Source organism: Lithobates pipiens, unplaced genomic scaffold (genome assembly GCF_037356315.1).
Source record: "Lithobates pipiens isolate NorthernLeopardFrog02 unplaced genomic scaffold, aLitPip1_a1.2 Scaffold_8, whole genome shotgun sequence".
Taxonomy (NCBI): Eukaryota; Metazoa; Chordata; class Amphibia; order Anura; family Ranidae; genus Lithobates; species Lithobates pipiens.
Window position 1 is genome coordinate 483833872 of NW_027507903.1, and position 12947 is coordinate 483846818.

Genomic DNA, 12947 nt, shown 5'->3' on the forward strand with positions numbered 1-12947 from the left:
CAGCCTATACTACCGGAAATTTTCCTCCCTCCTGCTCCCCCACTTGACAGAATACTTTAATAGTATGAAACAGGGAGCCCTGCCTTCCTCTGACTCCCTACAGGCGCGCATATCCATGATTTTCCGAAAACCTCTGTAGAAGCCCATGAACCCCAAGCTTTCTGCCCGATTTCTCTGTTGAATGAGGATATGAAATTATTAGGCAAGATCCTGTGTTCCCGCATCAATAAACACCTTCGTTCTCGAATTCACAGGGACCAGGTAGGCTTTGTGCCTGGTCGTCAGGCTGGTGACAATATTTGGAAGGTGGTTCACCCGATTTCCCTGCTACACCACCCCAAAATCCCTGGGTTTTTTGTCTCGCTTGACATGTATAAAGCCTTCGATTCCCTCTCGTGGGACTACTTACGCTACGTGCTCCAATGTTGGGGCTTCGGAGACTCGGTTCTCCCCTGGCTGACTGTACTCTACTCTTCCCCTTCGGCCGCCGCCCGCTATGCTGGTTGCTTATCGCCCCCATTCCCCATCTCCAGAGGAACACGGAAGGGTTGTCTCCTGTTCTCTTCATCCTTGCCCTTGAACCCTTTGCCATGGCTATTAGAGCTGATCCGGACATTAATGGAATCCCATATGCAGGCGAATGTTACAAGGTAAGTATGTTTGTGGACGATGTTCTTTTGACCCTAACTAACCCAATTGTCTCCCTACCCAATCTACAATCCCCCCTGACCTGCTTTGCCACCATCTCAGGGCTCCAGATTAATCCCCACAAAACCACTGCGATGAATATTTCGTTTCCAAGCTCCCTGGTCATGCACCTCCAATCCTCCTTCCCATACCACGGGTTGGGCTCTACCTTAGAATATTTGGGTGTTAAGTTGACCCCTTCTTACTACTCTCTTTTTTCAGTAAACTACTATGCCCCATTGCCTACCATCACATCACTCATGGCATCCTGGCGGTTCCCCACCTTATCTTGGATTGGCCGCAACCATGCCCTCAAGATGACAGTCCTTCCGAAGATTCTATACTTTTTCCAGACTCTACCAGTTCGGATCCCTGCATTTTTCTTGCGTCCCCCCCTCACCCAGCCCTCTGATGGCCCATAGCCTTAAACACTGGCACTCTGTTCGATACTCCGGTGGGCTCATGTCCCCACCCCCCCGCTTCTTCCCCTTCTCAATAACCCACTGTTGCACCCCCCTGGCTTAGAACAAGCTCATGTTTTTCGCCTGGTGGCCAGCCCATGGATTCACACAGGTCCGTCATTTTATTGGGACTCGCACCTTCCCCTCGGGGACCTCAATCCAAGAGGCTCATGAAGCTCCCCCAGTGGAATTCTTTTGCTATCTTCAATTACGACACTGGATCTGCTCTCTCAGATGCAATGCTGCGTTTCCTTACCAGAATATGGCCTTTGAACAAATGTGCCAACACTCTCCAGGATCTCCGGGTACCATATCTTTGATTTACTCCTCCCTTAACTCAAGCGGAACTCCAACCTCCTTCTCTTATGTCCACAACTGGGAGTGAGACTTATCACACATCGATCCGGCAGACTGGAGCAAAGCCAGGTCTAATATTGTGAAATGCTCCTTTAACACAGCTACCCTATAGGCAGCCTATAAGGTCTTCCGTTGGTACTGGGTTCCATCCCGTGTTGCCAAATCAAACCCATCCTGCAGTGATAGATGCTTCAGGGGCTGTGGTCAGCATGGAGATGAACTTCATATCTGGTGGTCCTGCCCCTGCCTAGTCCTGCCCCCGCCAAAGTCTTTTGCTGGCCAAAATTCCGACCGCGTGTACGCGGCATCAGGCTTTAGAGAACATTTGTAAAGAAGAGTGGACCAAAAGCCCTCCTGAGATGTGTGCAAACCTGGTAGCCAACTACATGAAATGTCTTACCTCTGTGCTTGCCAACAAAGGTTTCTCCACCAAGTACTAAGTCATGTTTTGTTTGGGGATAAAATAATTTTAGTCACTGAACTCCAACTCAATTTCTACCATTTGTATCATGTGTTTTTTTTCTGGATTTTTGGTTTATATTCTGTCTCTATTATATAAAATAAACCTATGATAAAAAATTAGACCATTTTTTGTAAGTGGGTAAACCTACAAAATCTGTAGGGGGATCAAATAATTATTTTCCCCACTGTATTGTCTTGTATTCCTCCTAAAAACCATCAGTGCACTTTCTGATCCTAGGAACTCTTCTGTAGTATCATAGCTGTATATCTGCAGTGTGGGATGATCTAGGGCACTGCTGCCTCTGAGTGCTAGTTTCACTAGATGTTGAGTTAGATTTGATGATGTCACAATGTTCTCCATGCTGGAGTGGAAGCTGTATCTGTAGATCTGCAATGTAAAGATCTCTGCGCTTTATTCACCTCTCCTGCTGCTTTTTTCCTTATTAAAGTTTAAATAATCACAAAGGGAATTTCACAATAATCATTACACTGCTTCATGCAACAAAATGTAAAAAGCACACAGGATGGAGTAATTGAGTTTTATGAGTACAATAGTATTTATATTTACAAATTCCCTCATCAGATCAAAAGTTATTAGGGGGGCAGCTCTGACATGATGAAGCAAAGCCCTGCCTCTACCAAGATCAATGCATACAAAGACAGAACTCAGTATAAGGCACTGTAACTTATTAATTGGAAAAAGATCATCTGCAGGGAAAGCACAGCCAAGCTTTGACGACTAGTCCCTTTTCTGTCTTTTTTGAGAACAGCTTCCACAATTCAGGTCCTCTTTAAAGTGAAAAAAAAATCCTAAACAAAATAACTGCCATGAAGCAGAGTTTTTTGGTAAATGAGGCTTTGTGTGTATCTTCTGCCTGCAGTGCACTCTTTTGGCCCAATCTCACTATCTGAAGATGCTGAAAATGGAGTCATGTGCTGGGATAATACATGTACATTATTATTGGATGCCCAATGCAGAAGATTTCATGCAGAAGAAGCAGCACTGAAGGGGAGCATGAACTTGTCACCTCTGGAGGTCAGTAAACTAACAGATAAGTTGTCAGCACAGTGACTTTGTGGTTAGCACTTCTGCCTTCCAGCACAGTGGTCCTCGGTTCAATGTCAAAACTATTTGCATGGAGTTTGCATGTTCTCCCTGTGCTTGATTCTGGGTATGTTGTTACTCCAGTTTCCTTCCACACACCAAGACTTGCTAGCAGGATAATTGGCTCCTGTCTAAATTGGCGTGTGTGTGTGTGTGTGCGATAAGAACCTTAGATTGTCAGCTCCTTGAGAGCAGTTACTAAAGTGCTTCCTTCCTGGTATAGTTCCAATAAAATAAATGCCTACTCTTTCCTGGAGGCCTGCTGGGAGTTGTAGTTCTCTAGCAGCTAAAAGCCACACAGCTCACCTTTCCCCGGCTTGGTATAATGCTTGAGTAACAAAGAATCTCTTGGTGAAAGTGGAACCCCCATCACAAATGTATGACTTAGTATTTGGAATTACAAACCGGAAATTTTGATTCTCTGTGGTGTTGCCTCTTAAATTCCTTTGCCTGGGGTGTGACACAGGCCCTCCCTCCCCACTCCAGAGACCAAAAGTGGTCCCAGCCCCGGTAGCATCACGATGAAACAAAATTTGTCTCAAAGTACCAGTGAAAGTGAGAGAATGACAGTTAAATTGCTCTCAGCATGCAGACCAGGAAAACGTGAGCAGAGTAAGGAAGTCTTATCTGCATACATGTTCCTGGTCAGTGACTGTGTATTTATAGCAAACCAGTGGCATGCCCATGAAGGGCAAAGCAACATTTTAATTTTTACACTTGTAGCTGCAAACATGCAACGTGGAAGGAGCCGGGCAGCCATCAAACATTTTTGGGCCCCTTACACAGCTTTAGGCCTGGGCCCCCCCCAGCCTGACCACCAACATTCCCCAGGGCTTGCCCATGGGCCAGCCTACTGAATCTGCACACTGGTCACTTCACCTGTATGCACTCAGCCCCCCCCTCAATCCTGTATATACGTCACCCCCCCAAACCTGTATATTTGTCAACCCCAACCAAACCTATATATATGCCGCCCCCCCCCCCCCCCCCGAAACACCTGTATATATGGCATCCCCCCAACACACACCTGTATATATGTCAGCCACCCCCCTCCCACACCTGTATATATGGCAGCCTCTCACAAATCTGTACACACACAAGCCTCTGGCCCTCCCTGTACACAAACAGCCCCCCTCCCTTTCCTTCACAGCCCCTACTTTTAACTTCCTACCTGGCCCCAGCTCGTTTTCACAAAGCTGACATGTTGCTGAGAAGCATAGTACAGGCAGATCAGTCACACGAGGGGTGCACATGCACATAGTAGCCAGAGGTGGCAGTAAAGAGCTAAATGCCTAAGTCAAGGACATGAGAACAGCAGAAATTGTGAGATCGTTTCTATACTGCACAGCACGGATCCCCTTCACCCATCCTGCCTTCTTCTGGCCCGGACAGGCCCCTCACACTTGTAACAGCTGTACACGCCTGATGCCGGTCCTGGGAAGGAGTGTGTAAATCAATCTTATTTGAACAGAATTTAAGTGATTTTGACATATATGCTTTTTAACTGTTAGCTGTTTGGCTGGAATCATACTTTACGCTCTATTGCCTTTACTATTCCTTCCTCTATATGGATAGAGTGATACAGCTGTCAGGAAAGCTTGGTAAAGCTGGCCATACACACTTAGATTTCTGTTGATCGGCCCAGTGTGTTGAAAGAGAAAATGCTCTCGATTCCTCCATCAATGCTAAACAGCGTGGAAGGACAAATCTCCCCTGTCAACTGTTTTCTGACAGCTCTCAACTGTTAGAATACCTGTTCAATCAATCAGTTGACAATTTTCGGCCTGACCTCCTTGATTTTTCAATCAAATTGGGTTGCTCTGGGCCACCCATGGTTAGAAGATTCACAAGGATCAACTAAAATTCCAACAATGTATGGCTAGAATAAGTTAGCACAAGTACACAGAGGAAATGGACAGTATGGAAGTGGATTTTAAACATAAAGCACAAGCAAATTGCTGCTCTCCAGAGCTGAAATCCAAATTAGATCTGACTGTGTGCGAGCAGAGGAGCTGGAAACCATTCCTTCTGATGTCACCAGGCAGTCTGCAGAATGTCACACACCCTGGCTCACATCCCCATCACACACAGACTACTGCCAGCAAAAAAAACGAAACTGCCTGGCACAGGCAGCCTTGGCTGTTGATTCATGAGCTGCAGTTCGTCGATGCTCAAACTGTGCCAGCAGAGGTTTACAAGAGGTGACAGAGTGCCGAGCGGGCTGCATATGTGTAAAATGCCAGTCTTGCTTTGGACAAATAACAGCAGCATCACCCTGCAGGGTCGGGTTGTTACACTACAATGGGTCTCAGTTATCCATGTCCTAAAGTGGACCTTTCAGACACGTTACAAATCCATATGAATAAATTCCTGACATGTCAATATTTTATCATTAGAAAGGTGTCAGTGACTCCGGCCAGTGACTTTGCCTAGGTTGAGAGGATGCCATCAGTCTGCTGCAGACAGGAGGGAGCATTTCCTCAGTCTCCTCTTCCACAGTGATGAAACTGCAACACTGTAACTTTGTAGCAAGAAGTATGGTGACAGGCTGCAGACTGATGTTGGATGTTTGGGCAGGGAGGCCCTAGTAACCTTTTTTCCTCAGAACGGCACCATTCAATAACTAAACTACAGTACTGATGGACAGAGCCCACATTCAAGCTAACATTTATGGAAAAAAAAAACCTTTGTATGGAGAACCTCTTTAATCATCATCATATTATGTAAACATTTAGAGAAGTTTTCCCACCTGCTGTTTGAGTTGCTGAACAAGTCGGTCCTTCTCCCTCTTCAACGACGCTACTTCTTCTTGTGTCTTCTTCTTCCTGGAGGATGACAGCTCCAATAATGCAATGTTGGCATCCTTTTCGCTGATGGCTGCAAGGAGGGCTTCTTGCCTGTTGGGTATGAAAAAATGGGCCCGAGTTAAAGTAGTGTATGCCATGCCAAAACAACAATGGTGTACTATAATAAAATAAAAATAAAAATATACAAGACATTCAAGAATAACTTGTTCACTTCAGTTGTATTCTGTTGCCCTGGAATAGCCCCTGGTTACAACCATCCAGATCTAACCCATATACTAGCATATGATGTAGAATTCCCTCAAACAATATCAAAGAAAGCAACAGGCTTTCTGCCACATTCGATTTGGGGTTTCTTCAACTCATATCATAGATAATTAGATTCTATTCTGATTTTGATGGAAATTTAAATCAAAATAAAGGCTGAACAATGGTATTGTCACATATATGGCCATCTTAATAATAAAAATTTCATGAAATATTTAAGGCTTTTCCTGCTTGTCCAATAATGGCATGATAGAGTATGCTCATTTCCCAACAAAAAATGTACTAGTAACCCACATAAAAAAAATTATTAGATAGAGCAGTTGACCGCTTTCTCCCTTAATGTTAGAATGGACAGCATGGGAAGGTTAGAAGGCGGGGCAGACAGCGGCAGTATCAAGAGTCTCAGAATAAGGACCCAGCACTGGAAAATAAACTATGTTAAGTGGGGCTCTGACCTCTGCGAGCGGAGTGTTAACAGGCTGAAGGGCCTGGAGGACGTCAATTCCCCACAGCAGCTCAGTGTTACCAGAAAGTCTGTAAAAGTTGGTACTGGTAACATCTATCAGGCGAGACAGGAAGAAATGAGAACATTACACCCTCTGATACCAGTTAGACTGCCCTAGAATCTAAGATGGAGGATGGGCATTCTCACACAACCTGACAGCCAAACAAATTTTAAATAATTTGGTATGAACACATAACCTTGGCCTGAGAGTGCACATTTAAGATGATGCAGAAATCCTAACATTATCTCAAGCAGATAATGAAGAACAGCTGGAAAATATTCAATCAACCTTTCTATTAAACTGACCCTACGCATAGAGAGAAAATTGTTGAATGCCAATGTTTCTTTAGAATATCACAGAGAAATCTTTACTGCCAATGTCTGCACACACTGTGTGAATTTTTTTTTTTTTGTTAAGACCTATTACATTGATAATAGTTATGCGCTGCACTCCAATTCTTCAACACACTGTGCAATATTTTAGTCACAAAACTGAAAGGTGCTAATACTACAGAAAATTCAATGACTGGTATGAAGTATTTCTCTGCGGGAGGAAAATGAGGCATCAAGAATATAGGCCGGAAAAAAGGAGGCATGATGACAGACGACAGTACAGACTAGAGCAAGTACACAAAAGATAGCAAAACGCCTGAAGTAGGGAGGCATGATAACACTGCAGGGCTATAGCAGAAAGGAAGTACAGATCAGAGATGGGGAAAATAACAATAAATGATAGTGCAAGTCAGAGATGGGTGACAGGGCACTAAACCGTATATGCAGGAAAAGAGGTCGTATGACAGTACAGACAAGAGTTTTGATAAACATGCATACAACTGAACAAGACATTTTTACATTATACTGAGTTCCAAGCGTACTTTGTCTTCATTCGCCATATTGGCTTCTTCAAGAACTATTAATGTGTTACAGTACAACAGCGATCCCAGAAGTTGAACCCAGATAGAACCAGGAAAAAAGGGTTGAATGTTCCCACATGGCCATGGGGAACCGCAAAGTCCAAAATTGGGCCCTCACTGTGCCAGTGCCTGGGAAACATCTCCACGTGGAGATAAGTGTCCGTCAACAGTTTAGCAGATTCAAGTTTTGACTTTTCCATCTCCCCGGGCTCTTTTTTCCTTACTGTTCTCTTTTTAATCTTATATTGCCCTGTGTTATTGTACCTTCTCTGCGATTGACCCCGTGAATGGGTATAGGTACAAAGGGGGCCCAATCTTGGACTCTGAGGTAACCCCAATGCGCACTGCAGCCCTCTGGGATTGTTCAATGCCCTTGTCCCTGGTCCTGGTTTTATCTGGGTGCAACTTCTGGGAGCCCTGTTGTATTGCAGCACTTTAATACTTCCTGAAGAAGCCAATGTGGCGAAACATGTAGCAGACAATGTGCGCTTGGAACTCAATATAATGTAAAAACATATTGTCCAGTTGTATACATGTTTATCATTTATTGTTTACGGTTTTTAATCTTTGTATAAATAAAACATATATACTTTTATACTTCTCTTTTTGGAGGACATAAACGGCACCTGCAAAATCCCATCCTATCTCTGTTAAAACTAGTTACTTATAGGGATGTGGTGCATTTTCATGATACATCCAACCATACAGCTATTATTACTATAAGTACAGACAAGAGTAGACAGGCAGGACTATAAATGACAACAGAACAGTACAGACTAGACGACAGTACAGAACTGTGCATTAAAGCAATTCATAAATGATGGTACAGACAAGATCAGAGGGACAGGACACTAGATGCAAACACAGGCAAGAGCTGAGAAGAAGAATGGGAGATAACAGACCAGAGAAGATAGGCTAGGTAAAAATTACAGTACAGACCCAGTGCAAGGAAGAATGGTGAGACATGACAGTAAAGACCAGAGCTGACAGGAAGGGTATAAAGAGACAGTAAAGATCAGAGCTAGTAAGAAGGGAGAGACAAGACTATATAGATCGGAGCTAGGAATAAGGGTAGGAGGTGACAGTACAGACTGCATCAGGGAGTAAAAGAGTGAGGGATGATAGTACAGATGGGAGCAGGCAGGAAGGGCAAAATATGAGACTACAGACTGGAGATGGGAAGAATGGTAAGTGATAACAGGCCAGAGCAAAGAGAAAGGACAATAGATGACATTAGTCAAAGTAAACCATGAAAGCACTGCCAGTGCCGGTAGCATTTGCAGAGGCAGAGGCCACTCGAGTGCAGTATATGGCTGCAGTACAGGCTCTGACACATGACAGGCCACTATGCTCTTTTTGCACATTATAAAGCTGCTGGACTCCATTTCTTCCAGTCATCCATTACTGACAAGTTTATCTGGAGGTTACAGAGATGGAAAGTGGAGTCACATGATATAGTGGGACCCCACACATCCCTGCCTGCACCATTACATCCAAGGCCTAAATCTTTCTGATGGTTTGTTAATCCTCCTGTCTGCCTGCAGAGTTACAGACTCCTGCAGGTAATTATAGCAGCTCTGCCACCGGCCAGCTGTTTACCTCCCAACTTTCAGGCAGACCTCTGCCTACATCAATCCCGGGTGAGCCCTATTCCCGGATACCCCCCTTTTCGCAGCAGCCCTGCATTCCACAGCTGACACTCACAGAAAAGTGATGCTTCACTGGTCCAGTCCCAAAATCCAGGACATTAATCCTCAGACCCCGGCTGACTGACCCTTCCCAGGCGGGGGTCATCGTACTGTCTGCCGGATCACATGGCCAGCAAACTGCCTGCACAAAATGATGGTCTTTTAATATTTTAAAGGCAACTCCATTTTTTTAGATTTACTGTAGATGTGTAATTTATTAATTCTTTAAAAAATGTCTTTCTAGATACCATTTGCAATTATCTGTGTTTGTGGGGGAAGCCATGATTGCACATAATTACATATGTAGTTTTTTTTCTTCCTGCTTAGCAGTTCTACACAAAATGTTGTGTCTTGCTGATTCTCTTATCTCTCAGCAAGACAATTGTTGAACACAATGTAGAATATTTGATGCGTTATGTTTTTGTTGAATCTGTCAATGCTTAAAAGCTGAACTCCAGGAAATGCCTTTTATTTAAATGCAAGCAGAGGAATTACCTGAATTTGACCTGGCTTCAGCCTCTTGCGAGCGAAACTGGGAGTATGAGGAAGAAGCAGCACAAGGAGCCAATCAATTCATGTGTTGTCAAGAAGTATGCTGATAGGAGGAGAGATCATAGTGACGAAGAGAGGAACTTATGACTATGCTGCTTCTTCTTTCACTTTCCAGTCGTAGGCTGCAGGCCGATCCAGGATAACCTAAGAAGAAGTGGGTTGAATGATGCTGGCCACCAGACTGAGGACATCTAGTGGCAAAAATAAATAAATACGGGGGAACATTGCAGCAAAATCTAGTTTCGTTAGTTTATCTTTAATCAAACTTATCATTTTATCCTATTAGATTTTTTGCTGAAGTTCTGCATAACCACTTAAGCCCCGGACCATTTGGCTGGCCAAACAGACTTTTTAAGATTTGGCATTGCGTCACTTTGACAATTGAGCAGTCGTTGCATCGTGGCTCCCAAACAAAATTGACGTCCTTTTTTTCCCCACAAATAGAGCTTTCTTTTGGTGGTATTTGATCACCTCTGCAGTTTTTATTTTTTGTGCTATAAACAAAAAAAGAGCGACAATTTTGGGAAAAAAAAGCAATATTTTTTACTTTTTGCTATAATAAATATCCCCAAAAGATATATATATATATATATATATATATATAAAATAATTTTCCTTAGTTTAGGCCGGTACGTATCCTTCTACATATTTTTGGTAAAAAACAAACAAAAAAACCCCGCAATAAGCGTTTATTGATTCGTTTGCACAAAAGTTATAGCATCTACAAGATAGGGGATAGTTATGGCAATTTTTATTAATAATTTTGTTTTTTACTAGTAATGGCAGCAATCAGTGATTTTTATCATGACTGCCACATTATGGCGGACAGACCGGACACTTCTGCCGCTATTTTGGGACCATTCACATTTATACAGCGATAAGTGCTATTAAAAATGCATTGATTACTGTGTAAATGTGACTGGCAGTGATGGGGTTAACCAGGAGGGGTGGCGCTGCAGGGGTTATGTCCTAGGGATGTGTTCTAACTGTAGGGGGGATGGGCTACGTGTGTCACAACACTGATCACTGCTCCCGATCACAGGAAGCTGTGATCAGTGTCAGTGTCACTAGGCAGAACAGGGAAATGCTTCTTTACATCACCATTTCCCCATTCTTCCTCTCCGTGAGATGATCGCGGGTATCCCCGCGGACATCGAGTCCACGGGACCCGCGATTACACTCACGGAGTGCGCGATCACATGGCGGCAAATTTAAGCGGACCTACCTGTACGCCCATTTTCCTGTCTGTGCCATTCTGCCTACATAAATGTTCATGCGGCAGTCGGCAACGGTTAATTGTTGCTGTTTTATGCCAATATATGGTTGAGTGTGTCCTTTTGCAATACAGAATGAGAGCAGACACATGGTGCGCAGTGTTTGTCTTCTCAAACATAACCATGTTTGTCTGGCTGGAAAAAAACACATTTCATCAGTTTTCAACGCCGTAAAAATCTATGATGCTCCCGATAGTCAGAGACTGTGATCTCTGCCTAGTGTTTAGATCACATGGGGGAACTTGGGTGCAGAACTTTTTTTTTTAATTCATTTCACTGCCTCCTGTGCAAAACCAAACAGTAGATCCACTTTATAGCAAACCTGCGTGGAAAGCAGTATGGAGGTTGACACTTAAAATGTTAAGTATTTGATCGTCATGCTGACATTGTAAAAGAAATGGAAGGTGAGCAATGAAAGCTTCTTTTGTAGGACTGACACAAACCCTCTCAATGCTGGAATGCATCTATAGGCCCAGGGGTGTTGCTGCAGTTGCCTGCACCAGAATGATATGGAAGTGACCCAGTAAGATGGCTGCTGTCCCGTCAGGTGGGCGCAGTGTATGTTTGGTGACTCCTGCAAAGTGTTTGAAGAGAACAGACACAGTGCTGGGCAGCTGCAGGAACATTCCCCACTAAGTTAATCCAGGGGCCAAAGTAAGTTAATTGCTGTCTACGCAAACACGTTTATTTACACTGCAAATATCTTGGAGGCTGGGTGAGTGGAACAGGAGATGGATGGGAGACTGGAGGGTGACTGATCACTGTACAGGGCTCAACGGAACTTCTGCTCTGTCTCCAATGCTAAACACCAGGAAACCTCAACTTTAGCATCTCGGAATAAGAAAAGATGGAGGCAGTTAATGAGAGCTCAGTTAAGAGAAGTGATACTGCACAGCATTCACACTTATGCCGTGTACACACGAGCGGAATGTCTGACAGAAAAAGTCAGATGGAAGCTTTTCATCGTATATTCCAATCGTTTGTATGCCTCATCTGACTTTTTTTTTAAGAATATTTTGACGGACCTAGAAATAGAACATGTTCTAAATATTTCCAATGGAACCAATTCCTATCAGGAAAACCGCTCGTCTGTATGCTGTTCCAACAGTCTAAAAACTATGCATGCTCTAAAGCAAGTACTAGACAGAAGCTATTGGCTATTGAACTTCCTTTTTCTAGTCCCGTTGTATGTGCTGTATGTCACCGCGTTCTCGACGATCGGACTTTGGTGTGATCGTGTGTACGCAAGAAAGTTTCAGCGGAGCTCCATCGGAAAAACCTTCGGTTTTCCCATTGCAATAAACTCCGGTCACGTGTACGCAGCATTACAGGCTAAAGCACACCAAAGAGGGATAAAAATTTAGCTGGGTCAGCAGGGACCAGCTAAATTTCGATCAGCATGTGGCCATTCCTGGCTAACATACAGCATCTCACAAAAGTGAGTACACCCCTTACATTTTTGTAAATATTTTATTATATCTTGTCATGTGACAACACTGAAGAAATTACACTTTGCTACAATCTAAAGTAGTGAGTGAGTGTACAGCTTGTATAACAGTGTAAATTTTCTGTCCCCTCAAAAATAGGATTTTTATAACAGCTTACCTGTAAAATCCTTTTCTTTTGATGTACATCACGGGACACAGAGTCTCAGTAATTACTGATGGGTTATATAGGGTATCACTAGTTGATTGGACACTGGCACACCCTAGACAGGAAGTTCAACCCCCCTATATAACCCCTCCCTTTTACTGGGAGCACCTCAGTTTTGTAGCAAAGCAATATAAGTGTATTAGAAGAGGGGAGGGACCTCTGTGTCCCGTGATGTACCTCAAAAGAAAAGGATTTTACAGGATATCGGTTATAAAAAT

The 12947-nt window shown here is 43.6% G+C and overlaps 1 protein-coding gene across 17 annotated transcripts in view; it reads right to left on the bottom strand.

Moving 5' to 3' along the window:
- The window catches only part of ERC1 (ELKS/RAB6-interacting/CAST family member 1), a 430374-nt gene that overhangs the window by 76821 nt on the left and 340606 nt on the right, over window positions 1-12947 (bottom strand). For all 17 annotated transcript variants that reach the window (XM_077468912.1, XM_077468911.1, XM_077468908.1 and 14 more), the window contains one exon: window positions 5822-5969. In XM_077468912.1, the coding sequence (XP_077325038.1) occupies window positions 5822-5969 (148 nt within the window). The remainder of the gene's footprint in view (window positions 1-5821; window positions 5970-12947) is intronic.